This window comes from Bos grunniens, chromosome 5, assembly GCF_055505025.1.
Source record: "Bos grunniens cultivar Pamir isolate PY7600 chromosome 5, Bosgru_T2T1.0, whole genome shotgun sequence".
Classification (NCBI taxonomy): domain Eukaryota; kingdom Metazoa; phylum Chordata; class Mammalia; order Artiodactyla; family Bovidae; genus Bos; species Bos grunniens.
Genome location: NC_141169.1, coordinates 46,479,353 through 46,503,854, shown reverse-complemented (window position 1 = coordinate 46,503,854; position 24,502 = coordinate 46,479,353). Strand labels below are relative to the sequence as shown.

Sequence of the window (24,502 nt, the reverse complement as noted above, 5' to 3'; positions counted from 1 at the left end):
AATTGTGTGGTAGTTTGAGCATTCTTTGGCATTGCCTTTCTTTGGGATTGGAATGAAAACTGACCTTTTCCAGTCCTGTGGCCACTGCTGAGTTTTCCAAATGTGCTGGCATATTGAGTGCAGCACTTTCACAGCATCATCTTTTAGGATCTTAAATAGCTCAACTGGAATTCTATCACCTCCAATGAACTTTGTTCATAGCTTTGTTCGTAGTGATGCTTTCTAAGGCCCACTTGCCTTCACATTCCAGGATGTCTGGCTCTAGGTGAGTGATCACACCATCGTGATTATCTTCGTCATGAAGATCTTTTTTGTATAGTTCTTCTGTGTAGTCTTGCCACTGCTTCTTAATATCTTCTGCTTCTGTTAGGTCCATACCATTTCTGTCCTTTATCAAGTTAGATAAGGTGAAAAGATAAGATATTCCTTAGCTCATGCCTTCATTCATCATTTTTTTAAGAGACCCCTCTGATTACTGTATGGAAAATAGACTGAAATGAGAAAGACTAGCAATGGGGAGATTAGTTAGGCAGCTAATGTCATCACCCAGTCAAGAGATTAAAAACCCATACTTCAAAGTACATTTACTTTTACAAGTTATGAAAGTACACAAGTCTCACATGGATGCCTACTGGATTGGCTTTGCCATACCAAAGAAGAGGGGGATAGTGCAACACTAGACTCTTGTTTCAAATTCCAGCTTGGCCATTATAGGACCTTGATTCTTGCACCTTGGTAATTTATTTCTTGTATCTATGTATCCATGTTTTCTCATATTTAAAGATGAGTACCACATCTTTAAGTGGTACTCACTTAAAGTGCCACATAGGGTTGTACCACATAGGGTTGTCAAGAACACGGGAGTAAGTATACATGAACTGTTCAAAATAGTACCCACCAGGTAACAAGTGCTCATTGTTTTTTGCCTGACATACAAGTGGGGCAATGTGGTTTGTGGCCCCAAGAGGGCAGCAGAGGAGTAAGAACAGATGTGGAATTACACAAAGCCAGATTCACATTAGTTATCAAAGATGTATTGTCTGAAGTGGGAAAAAAAAACAGGAAGAAGACCTCTATGAATCATGCAAAATGGAAGCTGAGCTCAGAGTCACTTAGACCTTGCTATTTTGTTCTGGCTAACAGTTCAAGACACAAGTATAGTCAAAATCAATCCTTCGAGTAATCAGAAGGATCCAGGAACTCATCCTGGAACATGCTTTCAAGATGGCTCACTCACATGGCCAGTGAGTCGATGCTGGCTCCTGGCTGGGAGCTCAGCTAAGGACCAGCGCCTTTGGTTTCTCTCCACCTGGACCTCTCTATGTGGTCTGGCTACGGTAGCTGAGTACCAGGGTACGCATCCCAGACAGGATAGGTAGAGTGGCATCACTTTTCCTGATCTAGCCTAAAAAGTCACATGTGTCACTTCTACACATTCTAATAGTCAAAGCTGTAACAAAAGTCCACCCAGTTTTGAGGGGGAAAGACACAGATGCCACCTCCTAATGGGTAATGGCAAGTTCTGGAAAAGCATACAGAGAAATATCCTTATATTCACTTTTTAAAAAATATAATCAACCACAAAGTGGATCCTAGAAATATATACTGGATTCTTTCTGTCTCTCATTTTCTCATGCAAAGCATGAGAAACTCTTTGCAAGTCTGGGGGCAAAATACATTCTAAAACTAATTTGATCTCACTTCTACCTCTCCCCCTGGAGTCCAAGCTGACATGCTTTCTCCCTGGGTTACAGCAAAGCCTCCTGAGAGGCTTCTTCACTTTCAATTTAGCCCCACATATCTCTCATTTATACTGGAGCCAGTGAAACTTTTAAAAATGTTAACCTGATCATGTCACACTGATCAGCTTAAAACCATCCAATGGCTTCCTATCATCCTTAAAATAAAAGCCTAAACTCTAATGGCAGCCTACAAGATCCCCTGTATTCAGATTTCTGTTTCTCCTTTTCATTTCACCTTTGGCTTTCCCTCCAGCACACACATACTGACCTTCTTCCTCTAATGCTAATGCCTGAAGGTGTTTCTGTCTCAGGGTCTTTTGTTCCCAAATCACTTTATACCTGCCCTATCCCATTACTCGCATCTCTGCTCAAATACCATCTCTCTGATCACCCAATATAATGAGCACTTCTTTCCCTTAACTCTGCTTTATTTTCTTATCACTGAGATTGTTATTTATATGTTTGATTCCTTGTACATGGCCTGCTCCTCCCTCAAGAAAATGAGCACTTCACAGACAGGACTTTGGGTTTTATTCACTGCTTTTACTAGCAGCACCTTGATCCATTCAATAAACAGCTATGTTGAACACTGACTAAAGAATTTTTTAGAAAGAAATACATTTTTTGTGTCCTTCCTGATTGAATGTGGCATATAAAGTAAGCTGTACTTTCACTCTAATGAAAACATGTTTGTGCTCCCTACTAGTCATGGGCAATTCTTTCCTAGGATCCCATGGTCTTGTGGACTAGTTTGGGAATAGATGGTTGTTTCAGTGTGTACACTTTAGAGGTTTCAACTTGATACTGGCTTTTATACTGCTGAAGTTTAGTCATGTCTGGGCTTGTTTAGTGAGCTGATGGTGATGCCTCAGAGAGTTCAATTCTAATGAATTTTTTGGTTTTGAACAGTTGAAGATAAAGGAAGCTGTGGTTGGGGTAAATGCAAGAGGTAGGAAATGGGGACAGGATGGGAATCTGAGGGTAGTGATGGCTAAGTGAAGATGCTGTCACTTTTCTGGGCTTCTCAGCACCATCAAACATGCTACACTTGGAGAATTTTCCACCTCCCTGGCAGCTATGACACTGGGCTACATACAACATAGGCCCCAGCAAACACATATACCAGAAAGGCATTGAATCACTGCAGAGAAACAAGTGCCACCTGGGGTCCACTCTAGAGCAACAGACAGCAGGCAATTCTAGTTGCCAGAGGGAGGGGTGGCTAAGGTCACACACTAGCCAAGACTGAACACCAGCAGTGAGTCTGTGGCCAGCAGAGGCAAGTGAGCAGTTTCTAGCAGAGCAATTCTTTAGTGCAATTCTGGGCATCGATCCTGGCTGGGGAGCCTCCCAGTCTGGTTTCTGGCCTCCTGAGATATCCTGTATTCACTAATAAATTCCTTTTCTGCTCACACTACATTTCAATTAGCTGCAACTGAGAACTCTGACAGAGATGAGGAGTGGATGGACTGGCTATTTATTTCCAGTCTAACCCAGGGACCATGCCCAACACCTCTGAAGAAAGAAGCTGGAAGCCAAAATGGCAGAAATTATTTTAATAAGCAAGTCTGTGAGACTCAGAGTCTGAACAGAAGTGCTTTGTTCTGCAGGTGACAGAATTCTACTTTGAGCAGGAAACTGAGCCTCTGCCCACTTTACCTTGGAACATAGCGGAATCCTTCACCAGAGGGACACCAGAGAAACTGTCTTCAAACAACTTTTAGAAGTTCTAATTGGCTACAGTCTGTGGAGTCACAAAAGAGTTTAATAGACCTTAGCAACTAAACAACAACAAAAAAAAAAAAGAGAGAGAGAGAAACAAACCCTTTATGAACTGGATAAAAGTGAATTTCTTTGGCTGAGGTGGAACTTGGTGCCCCTACCACAGGGGCGAGGGTGCTTACTGATCCCTCTGCCCACTTTGCGATAAATCTCCAGAACTCAATGATGGTGACAGGCAGGAGGCTTACAAACTCTGTGACACCCAGGTGACCATGGAGAATCTCCTGAGATAACACCCAGCAGGTGCATGCCAGAAAGGCAGTGGTCCCAGGTGAGCAGATTCATTTCTGGGCACATCACCTGAGGGTTCCCATAAAGCTGGTGGGGAACCCACTGGGTCTTGTTTCAAAGCATCCAAGCCCTGCTTCAGGGGAGAATTAACCAGAGGGATTTGAACATTATATCACTAATGTGTTTTCTATCAAAATTTAGTAAAACCTGGAGAAATTTTGGCTGCACACTGGTTTACTCAACACGATCTCATTGGTGGTATACTACACATATTCAAGTTATTTAACTTTCCTTAAACTTTAGTAAACTTATTAATTTCTGTTGTAAATTCAACTCTGAGGAAGAGGAACTCAAGTTGCTCACAAATTCTCTGCCTGCATCTCCAAGCATTTTCCATGCTCACTCACCTACCCTACTGATGGACTTCTGAATTCTAAACACATCAGAGAGCCCTGGGCATCTCCTTGCATAAGGGTCTCCTGATTCAATCTTTACCCACTGGATTGGACCCCCTTACATCACCTTAGTTGACTTTGTTAATGAAGTCCCTGTGGGTATTAGAGTGGAAAGTGTGTGAATGTGGGATAAATTCAGGGTTCAAATAGCAATGGGATTTTCAGAGAGTTGTTTAAGCTCTCTGAGCATCCAAATAGATAAAATAATGGAAATGGCAACCCACTCCAGTATTCTTGCCTGGAAAATCCCATGGAGGGAGGAGCCTGGTGGGCTACAGTCCATGGGGTCACAAAGAGTCGGACACAACTGAGTGACTTCACTTTCACTTTCAATCTTGTTATAAGGAATTTAAAGTAACAAGTAGGAAGCCTTGAACCTAAGTGCTATATAAAAACATTACCCACTTCTGTGAGGGCATTTACTTTCTCAGGACCACTCTTATTATTAGAGGTTTGGTCTCTCTCCCTGCCTGTGGTCTCCCAGTCTGCGAGCTAGCACTAGGAGATGGTAGATCCTACAGACTTAAAACATTTGCTCACTTCATGTCTCTATCACGCTTTGGTAATCCTTCTGATATTTCAAATGTTTTCATCATTATTACATTTGCAGTGGTGATCTATAATCAGCAATCTCTAGTGTTACTACTGGCACTGTTTTGGGGTGCCACAAACCATGCCCATATAAGATGGTGAACTTAATAAGTGTTGTATGTGTTCTGACTACTCCACCAACTAGCTATTCCCTGTCTCTCTCCCTTTCCTCAAGTCTCCCTATTCCCTGAGACACAATAATATTGAAATTAGGCCAATTAACAACCCTACAACATCCTCTAAGTGTTCAGGCAAAAGGAAGAGTTGCACATCTCTCACTTTAAACCAAAAGCTAGTCGGACACGACTGAAGCGACTTAGCAGCAGCAGCAGCATACATAATTCAGCCTAATGATGAAGGCATGTCATAAGCCAGGACAGGCTGAAAGCTCAGCCTCTTATGGCAGCTAGCCAAGTTGTGAGTGCAAAGGAAAAGTTCTTGAGGGAAATTAACAGTGCTACTCCAGTGAACATATGAAAGGCAAAAAAGCAAAACAGCTTTATTCCAGATATGAAAAAAGTTTTAGTGGTCTGGATGGAAGATCAAACCAGCCAGAACATTCCCTTAAACCAAGTCTAATACAGAGGAAGGTTGTAACTCTCCTCAATTCTATGAAGGCTGAACGAGGTAAGGAAGCTGCGGAAGGTAAGTTTGAAGCTAAGAGAGGTCGGTTCATGAGGTTTAAGGAAACAAGATGTCTCCATGACTTACAAAGGTGTCTACACTGAACAGATTTTCAATGTAGACAAAACAGCCTTATATTAGAAGAAAATGCCATCTAGGACTTTCACAGCTAAAGAGGAGGAGTCAACACCTGATTACAAACCACCAAAGGGACAGACTGATGCTCTTATTAGGGGCTAAGGCAGCTGGTGATTCTAAGTTGAAGCCAATGCTAATTTATTATTCTGAAAATCCTGGGCCCTTAAGGGCTAAATCTACTCTGCCCGGCCCAGCTGGTAAAGAATCCTCCTGCAACACAGGAGACCTGGGTTGGATTCCTGGGTTGGGAATATCCCCTGGAGAAGGAAAAGGCTACCCACTCCAGTATTCTGTCCTGGAGAATTCCATGGACTGTATAGTCCATGGGGTTGCAAAGAGTCGGACAAGACTGAACAACTTTCACTCTCACTTTCTGTGCTCTATTATTAGAACAGTGAAACCTGTATTACAGCACATCTGTTTAAAATATTATTTACTAAATATTTTCAGCCCACTGTTGAGACCCACTGCTCCAAATAAAACATTTCTTTCAAAATGTTACTGCTCACTGACAATGTGCCTGGTCACCCAAGGGCTCTGACAGAGATGCTCTACCAGATTAATTTTGTTTCCATGTCTGCTAACATAGCATCCATCCTGTAGTCCATGGATCAAACAGTAATTTCACTTTTCACACTTTAATATTTATGAAATTAATTTTGTACAGCTATAGCTGCAAGAGACAGTGATTCCTCTAATGGATCTGGGCAAAGAAAATTGAAAAAAATTTTTAAAGGATTCAGCCCTATATGCCATTAAGATTACTCATGATTTATGGGCAGAAGTCAAAATACCAGAATTAACAGAAACTTAGAAGAAGTTGAATCCAATCATCATGGATGACTTTGAAGGATTCAAAATTTCAGTGGAGAAAGAAGCTGTATATATGTTGGAAATATCAAGAGAATTAGAAGTGGAACCTAAAGATGTACCTGCGTTGCTGTAATCTCATGATAAAATTTGAACAGCTGAGGAGTTTCTTCTTATGAATGAGCAAAGAAAGTGGTTTCTTGAGATAGAATCTACTCCTGGTAAAGATGCTGTGAAGACTGTTGAAATGAAAACAAAGTATTTAGAACATTATATAAACTTGGTTGACAAAGCAGTGGTGGGGTTTGAGAGGACTGATTCCAATTTTGAAAGAAGTTCTACTGTGGATAAAATGTTATCAAACATCACCGCATGCTACAGAGAAATTGTTCATCAAAGAAAGAGTCAACTGGTTCAGCAAACTTCACTGATGCCTTATTTTAAGAAATGGCCACAGCCACCCCAACCTTCAGCAAACACCACCCTGATAAATCAGCAGCCATCAACATAAAAGCAAGATCCTCTACCAGCAAAAAGATTACAACACACTAAAGGCTCGGTTTAGGATTAGCATTTTTTAGCAATAAAATATTTTCATTACAATATGTACATTATTTTTTAGACATAATGATATTGTACACATATTAGACTAAAATATAGTAGTATGAATGTAACTTTTATGTGCACTGGGAAACCAAAAACTCCTGTGACTTGCCTTATTGCTATATTTGGTTTATTGAGGTGGTCTGGAACCCAATCTGTCATGTCTCTATGGCATGCCTGTAGATGGGAGAAATGAGTTGCAAAAGCCTACAAACAGTATAACACCATTTTAATAAAGCTCAAAACAACAAAACTACATGATTATACATATATATATATATATATGTAAGTACTAAAACTGCCAATTAAAACAGGCAAAGGAATGATACCTACAATTTACAGGATAATGGTTGCCTCTTGGAGGGAGGCAGGAGGAGAGAACATGATACAAGCAATGCATTGGTAATGTGTTATTTTGTTTTGGGGAGCAGAAGTCATGGGTGTATATTTCATTATTATGTTACTATATTCTTTTATATGTGCCAAATACTTCATAATAAAAACAAAGAGTGACCAATAGAGCTAGAGGAGTTAATTAAAACCAGTAGAAAACAGGCAATCTTTTGGAAATGGCACAGACTCTGTCCACTAAGGGAAGGGTGCCTGGATCCAGCCTTTCCCTTTCAGGTATTTGACACTTGCTCTCGACAAGCTATGATAAATTTACCCATGCTACCAAAACATGCAAGAGCCAGAGAAAGACATCAAGATGCCAATGAACATGTTTATAATGAGAAGCACAATTCTCACATACTGGACATACTCATCTAGCGTGATTAGCAGATCCTGTACCTATAGGCAAACTACACAGGAAGTCACATTATAATGAGAAGTGTCATTACTGAGTTTTTACAAGAATTCTTGGTCAGAAAGATGGGCTTACTAGTTTTAGCAACTCGTCAGACAAGAATGAAATAAACTGAAACTTCACAGAACAATATATCTTAAGAACACAACTAATACAAAAAGCTAGTTTCACCCTCATATCTATGTAGACAAGTCTGCGTGGGAGTCAAAACACGAACATGGATCAGAATTCAAGAAGTAGACTAAGTGAGAATAAAACAAAGCTAAGCCTCAGTTTCTCATTGTCTTCAGTCGAGTTTAACATAGCCAAGCACATGTGATGTCACTCTCACTCTTCATGCCCAGGACAGACACCATTCATTCATCAGGGATTTTTTTCCACAGGAATTACTCAGGACTCTTCTAAAAGCACTCCAGATAGCCACTATTAACTGGGTTGGTACATAAAGTAAAAGCTATTATTTATAAACATGGACCAACAGTTTAAATGGTACAAATTAACCTACTTACAAAACAGAAAGAGACTCAAAGACTTAGAACATGAACTTATGGTTGTTGGCGGGAATGGAGAGCTGGGGACTTTGGGAAGGTCATGTACACACTGCTATATTTAAAATGGATACCCAACAAAGACCCATTGCATAGTACATGGAACTCTGCTCATGTTATGTGCTAGCCTGGATGGGAGAGGGGTTTGAGGGAAATGGATACACATATACATATGCCCGAGTCCCTTGAAACTACTACAACATTGTTTGGGTTTTTTATTCAAAGATAATTGCTTTACAGAATTTTGTTGTTTTCTGTCAAACCTCAACATGAATCAGCCATAGGTATATGTATATTCCCTCCCTTTTGAACCTCCCTCCCATCTCCCACCCCATCCCACCCCTCTATGTTGATACAGAGCCCCTGTTTGAGTTTCCAGAGCCATACAGCAAATTCCCGTTGGCTATCTATTTTATATATGGTAATATAAATTTCCATGTTACTCTTTCCATGCATCTCACCCTCTCCTCCCCTCTTTCATGTCCATAAGTCTATTCTCTATGTCTGTTTCTCCATAGCTGCTGCTGCTGCTAAGTCACTTCAGTCGTGTCTGACTATGTGCAACCGCATAGACAGCAGCCCACCAGGTTCCATTGTCCCTGGGATTCTCCAGGCAAGAACACTGGAGTGGGTTGCCATTTCCTTCTCCAATGCATGAAAGTGAAAAGTGAAAGTGAAGTCACTCAGTCGTGTCTGCCTCTTCACGATCCCATGGACTGCAGTCTACCAAGCTCCTCCATCCATGGGATTTTCCAGGCAAGAGTACAGGAGTGGGTTGCCATTGCCTTCTCCATCTCCATTACTGCCCTGTAAATAAATTCTTCAGTACCATTTTTCTAGATTCTGTATATGTGCGTTAGGATATGATATTTATCTTTCTCTTTCTGACTCACTTCACTCTGTATAATAGGTTCTAGGTTCATCCACCTCATCAGAACTGACTCAAATGGATTCCTTTTTATGGCTGAGTAATATTCCATTGTGTATATGTACCACAACTTTATCCATTCATCTGCAGAAGGACATCTGGGTTGCTTCCATGTTCTAGCTATTGTAAATAGTGCTGCAATGACCAATGGGATAGATATGTCTTTTTCAATTTTGGTTTCCTCAGGGTATATGCCTACGAGTGGGATTGCTGGGTCATATGGTGGTTTTATTCCTAGTTCTTTAGGGAATCTCCATACTGTCTTCCATAGTGGTTGTATCAATTTACATTCCCACCAACAGGGCAAGAGCATTCCCTTTTCTTCACACCCTCTCCAGCATTTACTGTTTGTAGACTTTTCAGTGATGGCCATTCTGACTGCTGTGATGTGATATCTCATTGTGGTTTTGATTTGCATTTCTCTAATAATGAGCAATGTTGAACATCTTTTCATGTGTTTGTTAGCCATACGTATGCCTTCTTTGGAGAAATGTCTGTTTAGGTTGTCTTTTTCCCACTTTTTAATTGGGTTGTTTGTTTTTCTGATATTGAGTTGTATGAGCTGCTTGTATATTTTGGAAATTAAACCTTTGTCAGTTGTTTCATTTGCTATTCTTTTCTCACATTCTGAGGGTTGTCTTTTCACCTTGCTTATAGTTTCCTTTGCTGTGCAAAAGCTTTTAAGTTTAATCAGGTCCCACTTGTTTACTTTTGTTTTTATTTCCATTACTCTAGGAGGTGGGTCATAGGGGATCTTGCTTTGATTTATGTCATCAAGTGTTCTATGTTTTCCTCTAAGAGTTTTACAGTTTCTGGTTTTATATTTAGGTCTTTAATCCATTTTGAGTTTATCTTTGTGTGTGGTGTTAGGAAGTGTTCCAGTTTCATTCTTTTACATGTAGCTGTCCAGTTTTCTGAGCACCATTTATTGAGGAAGCTGTCTTTGCCCTATTGTATATTCTTGCCTCCTTTGTCAAAAATAAGGTACCCATTGGTGCATGGGTTTATTTCTGGGCTTTCTATCTTGTTCCATTGGAAATATTTCTGTTTTTGTGCCAGTACCATACTGTCTTGATGACTGTAGCTTTGTACTATAAGCTGAAGTCAGGAAGGTTGATTGCTCCAGCTCCATTCTTTTTTCTAAAGACTGCTTTGGCTATTCTGGGTCTTTTTTGTTTCTATACGAATTTTGAAATTTTTTGTTCTAGTTGTGTGAAAAATGCCATTGGTAATTTGATAAGGATCACATTGAATCTGTAGACTGAGTTTGGTAGTATAGTCATTTTCACAATATTGATTCTTCCTACCCAGGAAAGTGGAACATCTCTCCATCTGTTTATGTCATCTTTGATTTCTTTTATCAGTGTCTTATAATGTTCTGTGTACAGTTCTTATGTCTCCTTAGGTAAGTTTATTCCCAGATTTTTAATTCTTTATATTGCAATAGTAAATGGGTATGATTCCTTAATTTCTCTGATTTTTCATTGTTAGTATATAGAAATGAAAGTAATTTCTTTGTATTGATTTTGTATCCTGCAATTTTGCTAAATTCACTGATTAGCTCTAGTACTGCCAAAGAATGCTCAAACTACCACACAATTGCACTCATCTCACACACTAGTAAAGTAATACTCAAAATTCTCCAGGCCAGGCTTCAGCAGTACGTGAACCGTGAACTTCTTGATGTTCAAGTTGGTTTTAGAAAAGGCACAGGAACCAGAGATCAAATTGCCAACATCCGGTGGATCATGGAAAAAGCAAGAGAGCTCCAGAAAAACATCTATTCTGCTTTAACGACTATCAGATCAGATCAAATCAGTCGCTCAGTCATGTCCAACTCTTTGCAACCCTATGAATCACAGGACGCCAGGCCTCCCTGTCCATCACCAACTCCCGGGTTCACTCAGACTCACGTCCATCGAGTCAGTGATGCCATCCAGCCATCTCATCCTCTGTTGTCCCCTTCTCCTCTTGTCCCCAATCCCTCCCAGCATTAGAGTCTTTTCCAATGAGTCAACTCTTCGCATGAGGTGGCCAAAGTACTGGAGTTTCAGCTTTAGCATCCATCATTCCTTCCAAAGAAATCCCAGGGCTGATCTCCTTCAGAATGGGCTGGTTGGATCTCCTTGCAGTCCAAGGGACTCTCAAGAGTCTTCTCCAACACCACAGTTAAAAAGCATCAATTCTTCGGCGCTTAGCCTTCTTCACAGTCCAACTCTCACATCCATGCATGACCACAGGAAAAACCATAGCCTTGAGTAGACGAACCTTTGTTGGCAAAGTAATTCTCTGCTTTTGAATATGCTATCTAGGTTGGTCATAACTTTCCTTCCAAGGAGTAAGCATCTTTTAATTTCATGGCTGCAGTCACCATCTGCAGTGATTTTGGAGCCCAAAAAAATAAAGTCTGACACTGTTTCCATTGTTTCCCCATCTATTTCCCATGAAGTGATGGCACCAGATGCCATGATCTTCGTTTTCTGAATGTTGAGCTTTAAGCCAACTTTTTCACTCTCCTCTCTCACTTTCATCAAGAGGCTTTTTAGTTCCTCTTCACTTTCTGCCATAAGGGTGGTGTCATCTGCATATCTGAGCTTATTTATATTTCTCCCAGCAATCTTGATTCCAGCTTGTGCTTCTTCCAGTCCAGCATTTCTCATGATGTGCTCTGCATATAAGTTAAATAAACAGGGTGACAATATACAGCCTTGACGTACTCCTTTCCCAATTTGGAACCAGTCTGTTGTTCCATGTCCTGTTCTAACTGTTACTTCCTGACCTGCATACAGATTTCTCAAGAGGCAGATCAGGTGGTCTGGTATTCCCATCTCTTTCAGAATTTTCCACAGTTTATTGTGATCCACACAGTCAAAGGCTTTGGCATAGTCAATAAAGCAGAAATAGATGCTTTTCTGGAACTCTCTTGCTTTTTCCATGATCCAGCAGATGTTGGCAATTTGATCTCTGGTTCTTCTGCCTTTTCTAAAACAAGCTTGAACATCTGGAAGTTCACAGTTCACATATTGCTGAAGCCTGGCTTGGAGAATTTTGAGCATTACTTTACTAGCGTGTGAGATGAGTGCAATTGTGTGGTAGTTTGAGCATTCTTTGGCATTGCCTTTCTTTGGGATTGGAATAAAAACTGACCTTTTCCAGTCCTGTGGCCACTGCTGAGTTTTCCAAATGTGCTGACATATTGAGTGCAGCACTTTCACGGCATCATCTTTCAGGATTTGGAATAGCTCAACTGGAATCCCATCACCTCCACTAGCTTTGTTCGTAGTGATGCTTTCTAAGGCCCACTTGACTTCACATTCCAGGATGTCTGGCTCTAGGTCAGTGATCACACCACTGTGATTATCTGGGTCGTGAAGATCTTTTTTGTACAGTTCTTCTGTGTTTTTTTGCCATCTCTTCTTAATATCTTCTGCTTTTGTTAGGTCCATACCATTTCTGTCCTTTATCGAGCCCATCTTTGCATGAAATGTTCCTTTGATATCTCTGATTTTCTTGAAGAGATCCCTAGTCTTTCCCATTCTGTTGTTTTCCTCTATTTCTTTGCATTGATCGCTGAAGAAGGCTTTCTTATCTCTTCTTGCTATTCTTTGGAACTCTGCATTCAGATGTTTATATCTTTCCTTTTCTCCTTTGCTTTTTGCTTCTCTTCTTTTCACAGCTATTTGTAAGGCCTCCCCAGACAGCCATTTTGCTTTTTTGCATTTCTTTTCCATGGGGATGGTCTTGATCCCTGTCTCCCATACAATGTCACGAACCTCCGTCCATAGTTCATCAGGCACTCCATCTATCAGATCTAGGCCCTTAAATCTATTTCTCACTTCCACTGTATAATCATAAGGGATTTGATTTAGGTCATACCTGAATGGTCTAGTGGTTTTCCCTACTTTCTTCAATTTCAGTCTGAATTTGGCAATAAGGAGTTCATGGTCTGAGCCACAGTCAGCTCCTGGTCTTGTTTTTGCTGACTGTATAGAGCTTCTCCATCTTTGGCTGCAAAGAATATAATCAATCTGATTTCGGTGTTGACCATCTGGTGATGTTCATGTATAGAGTCTTCTCTTGTGTTGTTGGAAGAGGGTGTTTGTTATGACCAGTGCATTTTCTTGGCAAAACTCTATTAGTCTTTGCCCTGCTTCATTCCGTATTCCAAGGCCAAATTTGCCTGTTACCCCAGGTGTTTCTTGACTTCCTACTTTTGCATTCCAGTCCCCTATAATGAAAAGGACATCTTTTTTGGGTGTTAGTTCTAAAAGGTCTTGTAGGTCTTCATAGAACCGTTCAACTTCAGCTTCTTCAGCGTTACTGGTTGGGGCACAGACTTGGATTACTGTGATACTGAATGGTTTTCCTTGAAAACGAACAGAGATCATTCTGTCGTTTTTGAGATTGCATCCAAGTACTGCATTTCGGACTCTTTTGTTGACTATGCCAAAGCCTTTGACTGTGTGGATCACAATAAACTGTCGAAAATTCCAAAAGAGATGGGAATACCAGACCACCTGATCTGCCTCTTGAGAAATCTGTATGCAGGTCAGGAAGTAACAGTTAGAACTGGACATGGAACAACAGACTGCTTCCAAATTGGGAAAGGAGTACGTCAAGGCTGTATATTGTCACCCTGTTTATTTAACTTATATGCAGAGCACATCATGAGAAATGCTGGACTGGAAGAAGCACAAGCTGGAATCAAGATTGCCGGGAGAAATATCAATAACCTCAGATATGCAGATGACACCACCCTTATGGCAGACAGTGAAGAAGAACTAAAAAGCCTCTTGATGAAAGTGAATGTGAAGAGTGAAAAAGTTGGCTTAAAGCTCAACATTCAGAAAACGAAGATCATGGCATCTGGTGCCATCACTTCATGGGAAATAGATTGGGAAACAGTGGAAACAGTGTCAGACTTTATTTTTTTGGGCTCCAAAATCACTGCAGATGGTGACTGCAGCCATGAAATTAAAAGATGCTTACTCCTTGGAAGGAAAGTTATGACCAACCTAGATAGCATATTCAAAAGCAGAGACATTACTTTGCCAACAAAGGTTCGTCTACTCAAGGCTATGGTTTTTCCTGTGGTCATGCATGGATGTGAGAGTTGGACTGTGAAGAAGGCTGAGCGCCGAAGATTGATGCTTTTGAACTGTGGTGTTGGAGAAGACTCTTGAGAGTCCCTTGGACTGCAAGGAGATCCAACCAGTCCATTCTGAAGGAGATCAGCTCTGGGATTTCTTTGGAAGGAATGATGCTAAAGCTGAAACTCCAGTACTTTGGCCACCTCATGCGAAGAGTTGACTCAATGGAAAAGACTCTGATGCTGGGAGGGATTGGGGGCAGGAGGAAAAGGGGACGACAGAGGATGAGATAGTTGGATGGCATCACTGACTCGATGGACATGAGTCTCAGTGAACTCCGGGAGCTGGTGATGGTCAGGGAGGCCCGGCGTGCTGCGATTCATGGGGTTGCAAAGTGTCAGACATGACTGAGCGACTGAACTGAACTGAACTGAATATTCTGATACTATCTTTAGGGTTTTCTATGTACAGTATCATATCATCTGCAAACAGTGAGAGCTTTACTTCTTTTCTGATCTGGATTCCTTTTATTTCTTTTTCTTCCCTGATTGCTGTAGCTAGGACTTCCAAAACTATGTTGAATAATAATGGTGACAGTGGACACCCTTGCCTTGTTCCTGATCTTAGGGTGAATGCTTTCAGTTTTTCACCATTGAGAATAATGTTTTCTGTAGGCTTATCATGTATGGCCTTTACTATGTTGAGGTAGGTTCCTTCTATGCCCATTTTTTGAAGAGTTTTAATCATAAATAGGTGCTGAATTTTGTCAAAGGCTTTTTCTGCATCTATTGAGATTGTCATATCATTTTTATCTTTCAATTTGTTAAAATGGAAATCACATTGATTTATTTGCATATATTGAAGAATACTTGAATTCCTGGAATAAACTCAACTTGATCATGGTGTATGACCTTTTTGATGTGTTGTTGAATTCTGTTTGCTAAAATTCTGTTGAGGATTTTTGCTTCTATGTTCATCAGTGATATTGGCCTGTAGTCTTCTTTTTTTTGTGTTGTCTTTGGTTTTGGCATCAGGGTTTGTTGGCCTCATAGAATGAGTTTGGAAGTGTTCCTTCCTCTGCAATTTTTTGAAAGAGTTTTATAAGAATAGGCATTAGCTCTTCTCTAAATGTTTGACAGAATTCTCTTGTGAAGCCATCTGGTCCTGGGCTTTTGTTTTCTTTGGGAGATTTTTGATCACAGATTCAATTTTGGTGCTTCTAATTGGGTTGTTCATAATTTCTATTTCTTCCTGGTTCAGTCTTGGAAGATTAAACTTTTCTAAGAATCTGTCCATTTCTTCCAGGTTATCCATTTTATTGTCATATAGTTGTTCATAATATTCTCTTATAATCCTTTGTGTTTCTGCATTGTCTGTTGTAACCTCTCCTTTTTCATTTCTAATTTTGTTGATTCAATTCGTCTCTCTTTTTTCCTGATGAGTCTGGCTAAAGGTTTGTCAATTTTGTTCACCTTCTCAAAAAACAAGCTTTTAGTTTTACTAATCTTTACTACTGTTTCTTTCACTTATTTTTCATTTATTTCTGCTCGGATCCTTATGATTTCTTTCCTTCTGCTAATTTTGGGGGTTTTTTGTTCTTCTTTTCCCAGTTGTTTTAGGTGTAAAGTTAGGTTGTCTATTCAATGCTTTTCTTGTTTCTTGAGATAGACTTGTATTGCTATAAACTTCTCTCTTAGAACTGCTGTTGCTGCATCCCATAGGTTTTGAGTTGTCGTGTTTTCACTGTCATTTGTTTCTAGAACTTATTTGGCTTCCCTTTTTATTTCTTCAGTAACCTGTTTCTTATTTAGAAACATGTTGTTAAATTTCCATGTGCTTGTGTTTCTTACAGTTTTCTTGTAATTGATATCTAGTCTTATAGCATTGTGGTCAGAGAAGATGCTTGATACTATTTCGATTTTCTTAAATTTACTGTGGTTTGATATGTGACCCAAGATGTGGTCTATCCTGGAGACTGTTCCATGTACACTTGAGAAGAAGGTGTATTCTTCTGCATTTGGATGGAATGTCCTGAAGATATCAATGAGATCCATCTCATCTAATATATCATTTAAGACTTGTGTTTCCTTTTTAATTTTCTCTTTTGATGATCTGTCCATTTGTGTGAGTGGAGTGTTAAAGTCTCCTACTATTATTGTGTTACTGTCAATTTCTCCTTTTATGTCTGTTAAGTGTTTGTCTTAAGTATGGAGGTGCTCCTGTGTTGGGTGCATAGATATTTACAGTTGTTATGTCTTCCTCTTGGATTGATCCCTTGATCATTATGTAGTGCCCTTCCTTATCTCTTGTAATCTTCTTTATTTTAAGGTATATTTTGTCTGCTATGAGAATTGCCACTCCACCTTACTTTTGCTTCCCATTTGCATGGAATATATTTTTCCATCCTCTCACTTTCAGTCTATATGTGTCTTTAGGTCTGAAGTGGGTTTCCTGTAGACAGCGTATATATGGGTCTTGTTTTTATATCCATTCAGCTAGTCTGTGTCTTTTGGTTGGAGCATTTAATCCATTTACTTTTAAAGTAATTATTGATATATATATTCCTATTGTCATTTTCTTAATTGTTTGGTGTTGGTTTTGTAGATCCTTTTTCTTCTATTGTATTTATCAACTGTATAAATCCCTTTCATATTTGTTGTAATGCTGGTTTGGTGGTACTGAATTCTCTTAACTTTTGCTTGTCTTTTTATTTCTCCATCAATTTTAAATGAGATCCTTTCTGGGTACAGTAATCTTGGGGGTAGACTTTTCCCTTTCAGTACTTTAAATATATACTGCCATTCCCTTCTGGCCTGCAGAGTTTCTGCTGAAAGATTAGCTGTTAAGCATATGGGGTTTCCCTTGTATGTTACTTGTTGCTTCTCCCTTGCTGCTTTTAATATTCTTTCTTTGTGTTTAGTCTTTGTCAGTTTGATGAGTGTATGTCTTGGCATGTTTCTCCTTGGATTTATCCTGTATGGGACTCTTGGATTTCTCCCTTGTGCCTCTTGGACTTGATTGACTATTTCCTTTTCCATGCTGGTGAAATTTTCAACTATAATCTCTTCAAAAATTTTCTCATACCCTTACTTTTTGTCTTCTTCTTCTGCTACTGCTAAGTCACTTCAGTCGTGTCCGACTCTGTGCGACTCAATAGACGGCAGCCCACCAGGCTTCCCCGTCCCTGGGGTTCTCCAGGCAAGAACGTTGGAGTGGGTTGCCATTTCCTTCTCCAATGCATGAAAGTGAAAAGTGAAAGTGAAGTTGCTCAGTCATGTCCGACTCTTCGCGACCCCATGGACTGCAGCCTACCAGAGATTTTCTAGGCAAAAGTACTGGAGTGGGGTGCCATTGCTGGGACCCCTATGATTCAAATGTTGTTGCATCTGATATTGTCCCAGAGGTCTCTGAGACTATCCTCAGTTATTATCATTCTTTTTTCTTTATTCTGCTCTTCAGAAGTTACTTTCACCATTTTATCTTCCAGTTCACTGATTCGTTCTTCTGCTTCAGATATTCTGCTATTGATTCCTTCTAGAGTATTTTTAATTTCAGAAATTGTGTTGTTTGTCTCTGTGTGTTTATTCTTTAGTTCTCCTAGGTCTTTGCTAATTGGTTCTTGCATTTTCTTTGTTTTGTTTTCAAGGTTTTTGATCATTTTTACTATCGTTATTGTGAATTCTTTTTCAGGGAGTTTGCCTATTTCCTCTTCATTATTTGGACTTCTGTGTTTCTAGTTTGTTCCTTCATTTGTGTAGCATTTCTCTGCCTTTTCATTATTTTTTTTAACTTATTGTGTTTGAGGTCTCCTTTTCCCACTCTTGAAGGTTGAATTCTTTCTTCCTTTTGGTTTCTGCCCTCCTAAGGTTGGTCCAGTGGTTTGTGTAAGCTTCCTATAGGGTGAGATTTGTGCTGAGTTTTTGTTTTTGTTTTTCCTCTGATGGGCAAGGCTTCATGAGGTGGTTATCCTGTCTGCTGATGATGGGGCTTGTATTTCTGTTTTGTTTGTTGTTTAGATGAGGTGTCCTGCACAGGGTACTACTGGTGCTTGGGTGATGCCAGGTCTTGTATTCAGGTGGTTTCCTTTGTGTGAGTTCTCACTATTTGATACTCCCTAGGGTTAGTTCTCCAGGAGTCTAGGGTCTTGGTAAGTGCTCACACTCCAAAGGGTCAGGGCTTGCTCTCTGGTCAGGAATGAAGATTCCACAAGTGGTTTGTTATGGCATTATGTGAGATTAAAACAAATATCCAAAAACGAGAAACCAAAGATGAACCCCCAAAAAATGGCAGTTACAAAACCAGGCAAATAATAATTAAAATCATGGAATATACACATATACATATACACCATGCTGCTGCTGCTGCTAAGTTGCTTTAGTCATATCTGACTCTGTGTGACCCCATGGACGGCAGCCCACCAGGCTCCCCCATCCCTGGGATTCTCCAGGCAAGATCACTGGAGTGGGTTGCCATTTCCTTCTCCAATGCATGAAAATGAAAACTGAAAGTGAAGTCGCTCAGTCATGTCTGACTCTTAGCGACCCCATGGATTGCAGCCTACCAGGCTCCTCCGTCCATGGGATTTTCCAGGCAAGAGTACTGGAGTGGGGTGCCACTGCTTTCTCCAATATCCACCATGAGCAAAGTCAAAACAGACAAACAAAAATAAAGTACAATAGATTGACTCAGTGAACAAAGGAAATCAAAAGTTATATTTATGAGTTAACAACAAAACTAACTAAAGCACAAAGTGGAAAACAAAACTGAAGCAAGGTGCCAAGTGGGGAATAAAGCAATGAAAATAAAACTAACAAATATGTTAGAGGAAAGGAAAGACAAAAAAGAAAGAAACAATAGACACGCAAAGTTAAATAAAGGTAGGTGAAGATTTATACACATTAAAGATTAACTGCAAGGGGAAAAGAACAGTAAAAAAGGCAAATGAATAAATGTAGAAAAATATAATAGGCTTACAAAATTAAAAGTTAAAAATATAAAAAAAGAGAAAAGAAAAAAAAATGGAAGAAAGAAAACAAAAAGAGGAAAACTCCACAGGACTGCAAAAGCCCAACGTAGATTCAAAGGTTTATAACAACAATAAAAAGTGTGACTGAATATACACATATACATATACACCCATAAACAAAATCAGAACAGTCTAACAAAAATAAAGTCCAATAGATTGACCTGGAGAACAAAGGAAACCAAAAATTATATATACCTGGACAAAGCTAACTAAAGCCCAAACTTGAAAACAAAACTAAAGCAAGGGCCAATTGGGGAATAAAGCAATGAAAATAAAACTAACAAATATGTTGAGAGGAAAGGAAAGAAAGAATAGATATGCAAAGTTAAATAGAGGTAGATAAAGATTTATATATATTAAAGATTAACTGCAAGGTGAAAAGAACAGTAGGAAAAGCAAAGGAATAAATGTAGAAAAAATAATAATAGGTTTAAAAAACTAAAAATTAAAATTAAAAAAAGAGAAAAGGAAAACTCCCCAGAACTTCAAAAGCCCAATGTAGAGGCAGAGGTTTATAACAACAATTAAAAATGTGACTGAGGAGGAAAAAAGCCTCAAACGCTTAATTAGATTTTATCAGATCAGATCAGTCACTCAGTCGTGTCCAACTCTTTGCAACCCCATGAATCACAGCACGCCAGGCCTCCCTGTCCATCACCAACTCCCGGAGTTCACTCAAACTCACGTCCATCGAGTCAGTGATGCCATCCAGCCATCTCATCCTCTGTCATCCCCTTCTCCTCCTGCCCCCAATCCCTCCCAGCATCAGAGTCTTTTCCAATGAGTCAACTCTTCGCATGAGGTGGCCAAAGTACTGGAGTTTCAGCTTTAGCATCCATCATTCCTTCCAAAGAAATCCCAGGGCTGATTTCCTTCAGAATGGACTGGTTGGATCTCCTTGCAGTCCAAGGGACTCTCAGGAGTCTTCTTCAACACCACAGTTCAAAAGCATCAATTCTTCGGCGCTCAGCCTTCTTCACAGTCCAACTCTCACATCCATGCATGACCACAGGAAAAACCATAGCCTTGACTAGATGGACCTTTGTTGGCAAAGTAATGTCTCTGCTTTTGAATATGCTATCTAGGTTGGTCATAACTTTCCTTCCAAGGAGTAAGTGTCTTTTAATTTCATGGCTGCAGTCACCATCTGCAGTGATTTTGGAGCCCAAAAAAATAAAGTCTGACACTGTTTCCATTGTTTCCCCATCTATTTCCCATGAAGTGATGGCACCGGATGCCATGCTCTTCGTTTTCTGAATGTTGAGCTATAAGCCAACTTTTTCACTCTCCACTTTCACTTTCTTCAAGAGGCTTTTTAGTTCTTCTTCACTGTCTGCCATAAGGGTGGTGTCATCTGCATATCTGAGGTTATTGGTATTTCTCCCGGCAATCTTGATTCCAGCTTGTGCTTCTTCCAGTCCTGAGTTTCTCATGATGTACTCTGCATATAAGTTAAATAAACAGGGTGACAATATACAGCCTTGACATACTCCTTTTCCTATTTGGAACGTCTGTTGTTCCATGTCCAGTTCTAACTGTTACTTCCTGACCTGCATACAGATTTCTCAAGAGGCAGATCAGGTGGTCTGGTATTCCCATCTCTTTCAGAATTTTCCACAGTTTATTGTGATCCACACATCAAAGGCTTTGGCATAGTCAATAAAGCAGAAATAGATGCTTTTCTGGAACTCTCTTGCTTTTTCCATGATCCAGCGGATGTTGGCAATTTGATCTCTGGTTCTTCTGCCTTTTCTAAAACAAGCTTGAACATCTGGAAGTTCACAGTTCACATATTGCTGAAGCCTGGCTTGGAGAATTTTGAGCATTACTTTACTAGTGTGTGAGATGAGTGCAATTGTGTGGTAGTTTGAGCATTCTTTGGCATTGCCTTTCTTTGGGATTGGAATGAAAACTGACCTTTTCCAGTCCTGTGCCCACTGCTGAGTTTTCCAAATGTGCTGGCATACTGAGTGCAGCACTTTCACGGCATCATCTTTCAGGATTTGGAATAGCTCAACTGGAATTCCATCACCTCCACTGGCTTTGTTCGTAGTGATGCTTTCTAAGGCCCACTTGACTTCACATTCCAGGATGTCTGGCTCTAGGTCAGTGATCACACCACTGTGATTATCTGGGTCGTGAAGATCTTTTTTGTACAGTTCTTCTGTGTTTTTTTGCCATCTCTTCTTAATATCTTCTGCTTTTGTTAGGTCCATACCATTTCTGTCCTTTATCGAGCCCATCTTTGCATGAAATGTTCCTTTGATATCTCTGATTTTCTTGAAGAGATCCCTAGTCTTTCCCATTCTGTTGTTTTCCTCTATTTCTTTGCATTGATTGCTGAAGAAGGCTTTCTTATCTCTTCTTGCTATTCTTTGGAACTCTGCATTCAGATGTTTATATCTTTCCTTTTCTCCTTTGCTTTTTGCTTCTCTTCTTTTCACAGCTATTTGTAAGGCCTCCCCAGACAGCCATTTTGCTTTTTTGCATTTCTTTTCCATGGGGATGGTCTTGATCCCTGTCTCCTGTACAATGTCACAAACCTCCGTCCATAGTTCATCAGGCACTCCATCTATCAGATCTAGGTCCTTAAATCTATTTCTCACTTCCATTGTATAATCATAAGGGATTTGATTTAGGTCATACCTGAATGGCCTAGTGGTTTTCCCTACTTTCTTCAATTTAAGTCTGAATTTGGCAATAATTAGATTTCATAGTACCAATAAAATTGATGACTACAACAGAGGGGGGGGGGAAGAAAAAAGAAAAAAATTCAAAAGAATCTACAGAACAAGTCAAAACATAAGAATAATAAATGTTTTTCTTGAATCACTTCTAAGAGAGTCCTTTCCCTTGTGGGGAGGGAGTCACAGTCCACCTCACCTCCCTAGGATGCCCTCCAACACTGTGCTGATCTGGACCTGTTGCGGGGGCAGCTCAGATTCTAATCTGGTCCTACTCCTCTATGTTCTTGCCTCCAATGTCCACAGCTATCATAACTAGTGCATCTTCTTCTGTGGGAGGTCTCAATGACCTTTTATATATTCCATAAACACAGAATCTGCCTAGTTGATCATGTGGATTTAATCTGGGGTTTTGGGTCTTCTTTCTTAGTCACACTGCCTCTGGGTTTCAATTGTGGTTTTATTTCCACCTCTACATGTGGGTGGTCCACTGGGGTTTGCTCCTGAGGCTGCCTTGGAGGATTTGGGTTTGCCTCTGTGAGGGCCAAGTGTGGAGGTGGTGCAGCTGCTTGGGTCGCAGAGGTTCTGGCAGCACCAGGTACTCAGGGGAGTTGGCGCCTAGGGCAGCAGGAAATATAGTGCTCTAGAAGGGTATGGCAACCAGTAATAGCCGATACACTCCAGTATTCTTTCCTGGAGGACCCCTCTCCCTGACAGAGAAGCCTGGCATGCCACAGTCTACAAGGTCACAAAGAGTTGGACACTTCCAAAGCAACCCTATACTCATAGATGCAAGACTTCTTTTGCCTGTGGCAGCTGTGCCCCAGTGAGAGTTAAGCATGAAGGTGGCGCAGCTGCTTGGCTTGCAGGGACCCTGGCGGCGCCACGTGCGCAGGGACACGGACTGCCTCCACCACAAGAGTTATGACCCTTTTGGAGTCTTTTTTCAAGCCTCTTGTAGCTGGCAATCAGAAGGCCTCTTTGGCCAGTCTTTCTCCATAGCTCTGCCCATTCAGGCACTTAAGAGGGCTTCCTTGCCTGGGTTCCTTCTCTGTTGTTCAGTGCATCAGGCACATAGAGGGACCCCCCTGACTGGGGTCCTACTCTGTAATTGGCACATCAGGCACTTAATGGGACACACTGGGTGGGGTCCTACTCTGTAGTTCAGTGTGTCAGGCATTTGATGGGCCAGCCTCTCTATTGTTCAGCTGCCAATACTGGCGTGTTGGAGGATAGAGGCTATGGTGATGGCTCCACCCGCTACGTGTGACTTAGCAGTATCGCCTTGCTTCCATGGCCGCCCGGCTTTCCTCCACAGGCATTTCCCACCACAATCTCCTCCCTCACATCCCCTCGATCTGTCTCTCCGCAGTCAACAGCAGCCCTTGCCCTGGGATTGCTCCACAATTCCTAAACTCCAGCTCCCAGCCGCTGCACCTTCCAGGGCATCTACATCCCTGCCCGGGGTACGTATGGCTGCGGTAAGGACTGTCTGATTCTCATTCCATTTAGGCTGCCACAGATCAGCTGTTTCACTCTCCGCCTTAAATGTTTCTCCTCTGACTCAGGCAACTGCCCCGATGCAGGGACCGGACCCCTGCTTCAGTTCCCCTACCCGCTGAGGGCAGGTCCAGTCCTACTAATGAAGGAGGAAACAGACAGAGCTGGACTGCATCTCAGGCCAGGCTGCAAACATCAGGCTACATGCATGGTCACCCTCCAATGGACTCTGAACTTTGCACCTGGTGTCTACAGAAATAGCATACCAATGGAAAACCAGACCTCCCAGATAAAAGAGCCTCAGGACTTGTACTTGGACTCTCCATCGCCTAAAAGAATATGCTAATTATCTCTGTAACAGAACAAAGTCGTAAATTCCATTATGTTTATCAGGATACGACCACAGGGCTATTAATAAATGTCCACTGTTTAACTATCGGCTTATGACACATGAATCATGGGTTAACTTTGATTGTATCTCTCTTTTACCCTGTCCAGACTAGTTTCAAGGAATTTGGGGAGGTGGGTTTGAGCACGTACACTTAGGGTATATATAAGGTTTTCACAAAAACTGGTCAGAGTCCTTGGCTAAGAGGAGATTCTGCCTTTAGCCCGCCGGCGTAATAAACTGCACTCCACTATCTGCATTGTCCTTCTGAGTGAGTTTGTTTCCCAGAATGCATGGCTACAACACTGGTTTTCCCTTCATCCTACCAAGTTTTGCGTGGGTCTATATATTCGTTTCCGCTGGCTAGGTACTCCTGTCTGCTGTCAGCTGGTGTTCTGCATGCACTTCTGTGTCTGAACATGTATTCCTGATGTATCCATGGAGATGCACTCCACATCCACCTACTCCTATGCCATCTTGTTCTCTTGAAACTACAACAACATTGTTAATCAGCTATACCCCAATACAAAATAAAAACTTTAAATTATACTGTC

The 24,502-nt window shown here is 40.8% G+C and overlaps 1 protein-coding gene across 1 annotated transcript in view; it reads left to right on the top strand.

Annotated features, from left to right (window-relative positions):
• LOC147371878 (uncharacterized) overlaps nucleotides 1–24,201 on the top strand; it is an 80,761-nt gene extending 56,560 nt beyond the window's left edge. Inside the window, exons 4-5 of the mRNA XM_086400098.1 lie at nucleotides 23,433–23,526; nucleotides 23,629–24,201. Of these exons, the coding sequence (XP_086256224.1) occupies nucleotides 23,433–23,526; nucleotides 23,629–23,682 (148 nt within the window). The 3' untranslated portion in view covers nucleotides 23,683–24,201. The remainder of the gene's footprint in view (nucleotides 1–23,432; nucleotides 23,527–23,628) is intronic.
• The last annotated feature ends 301 nt before the right edge of the window (nucleotides 24,202–24,502 follow it).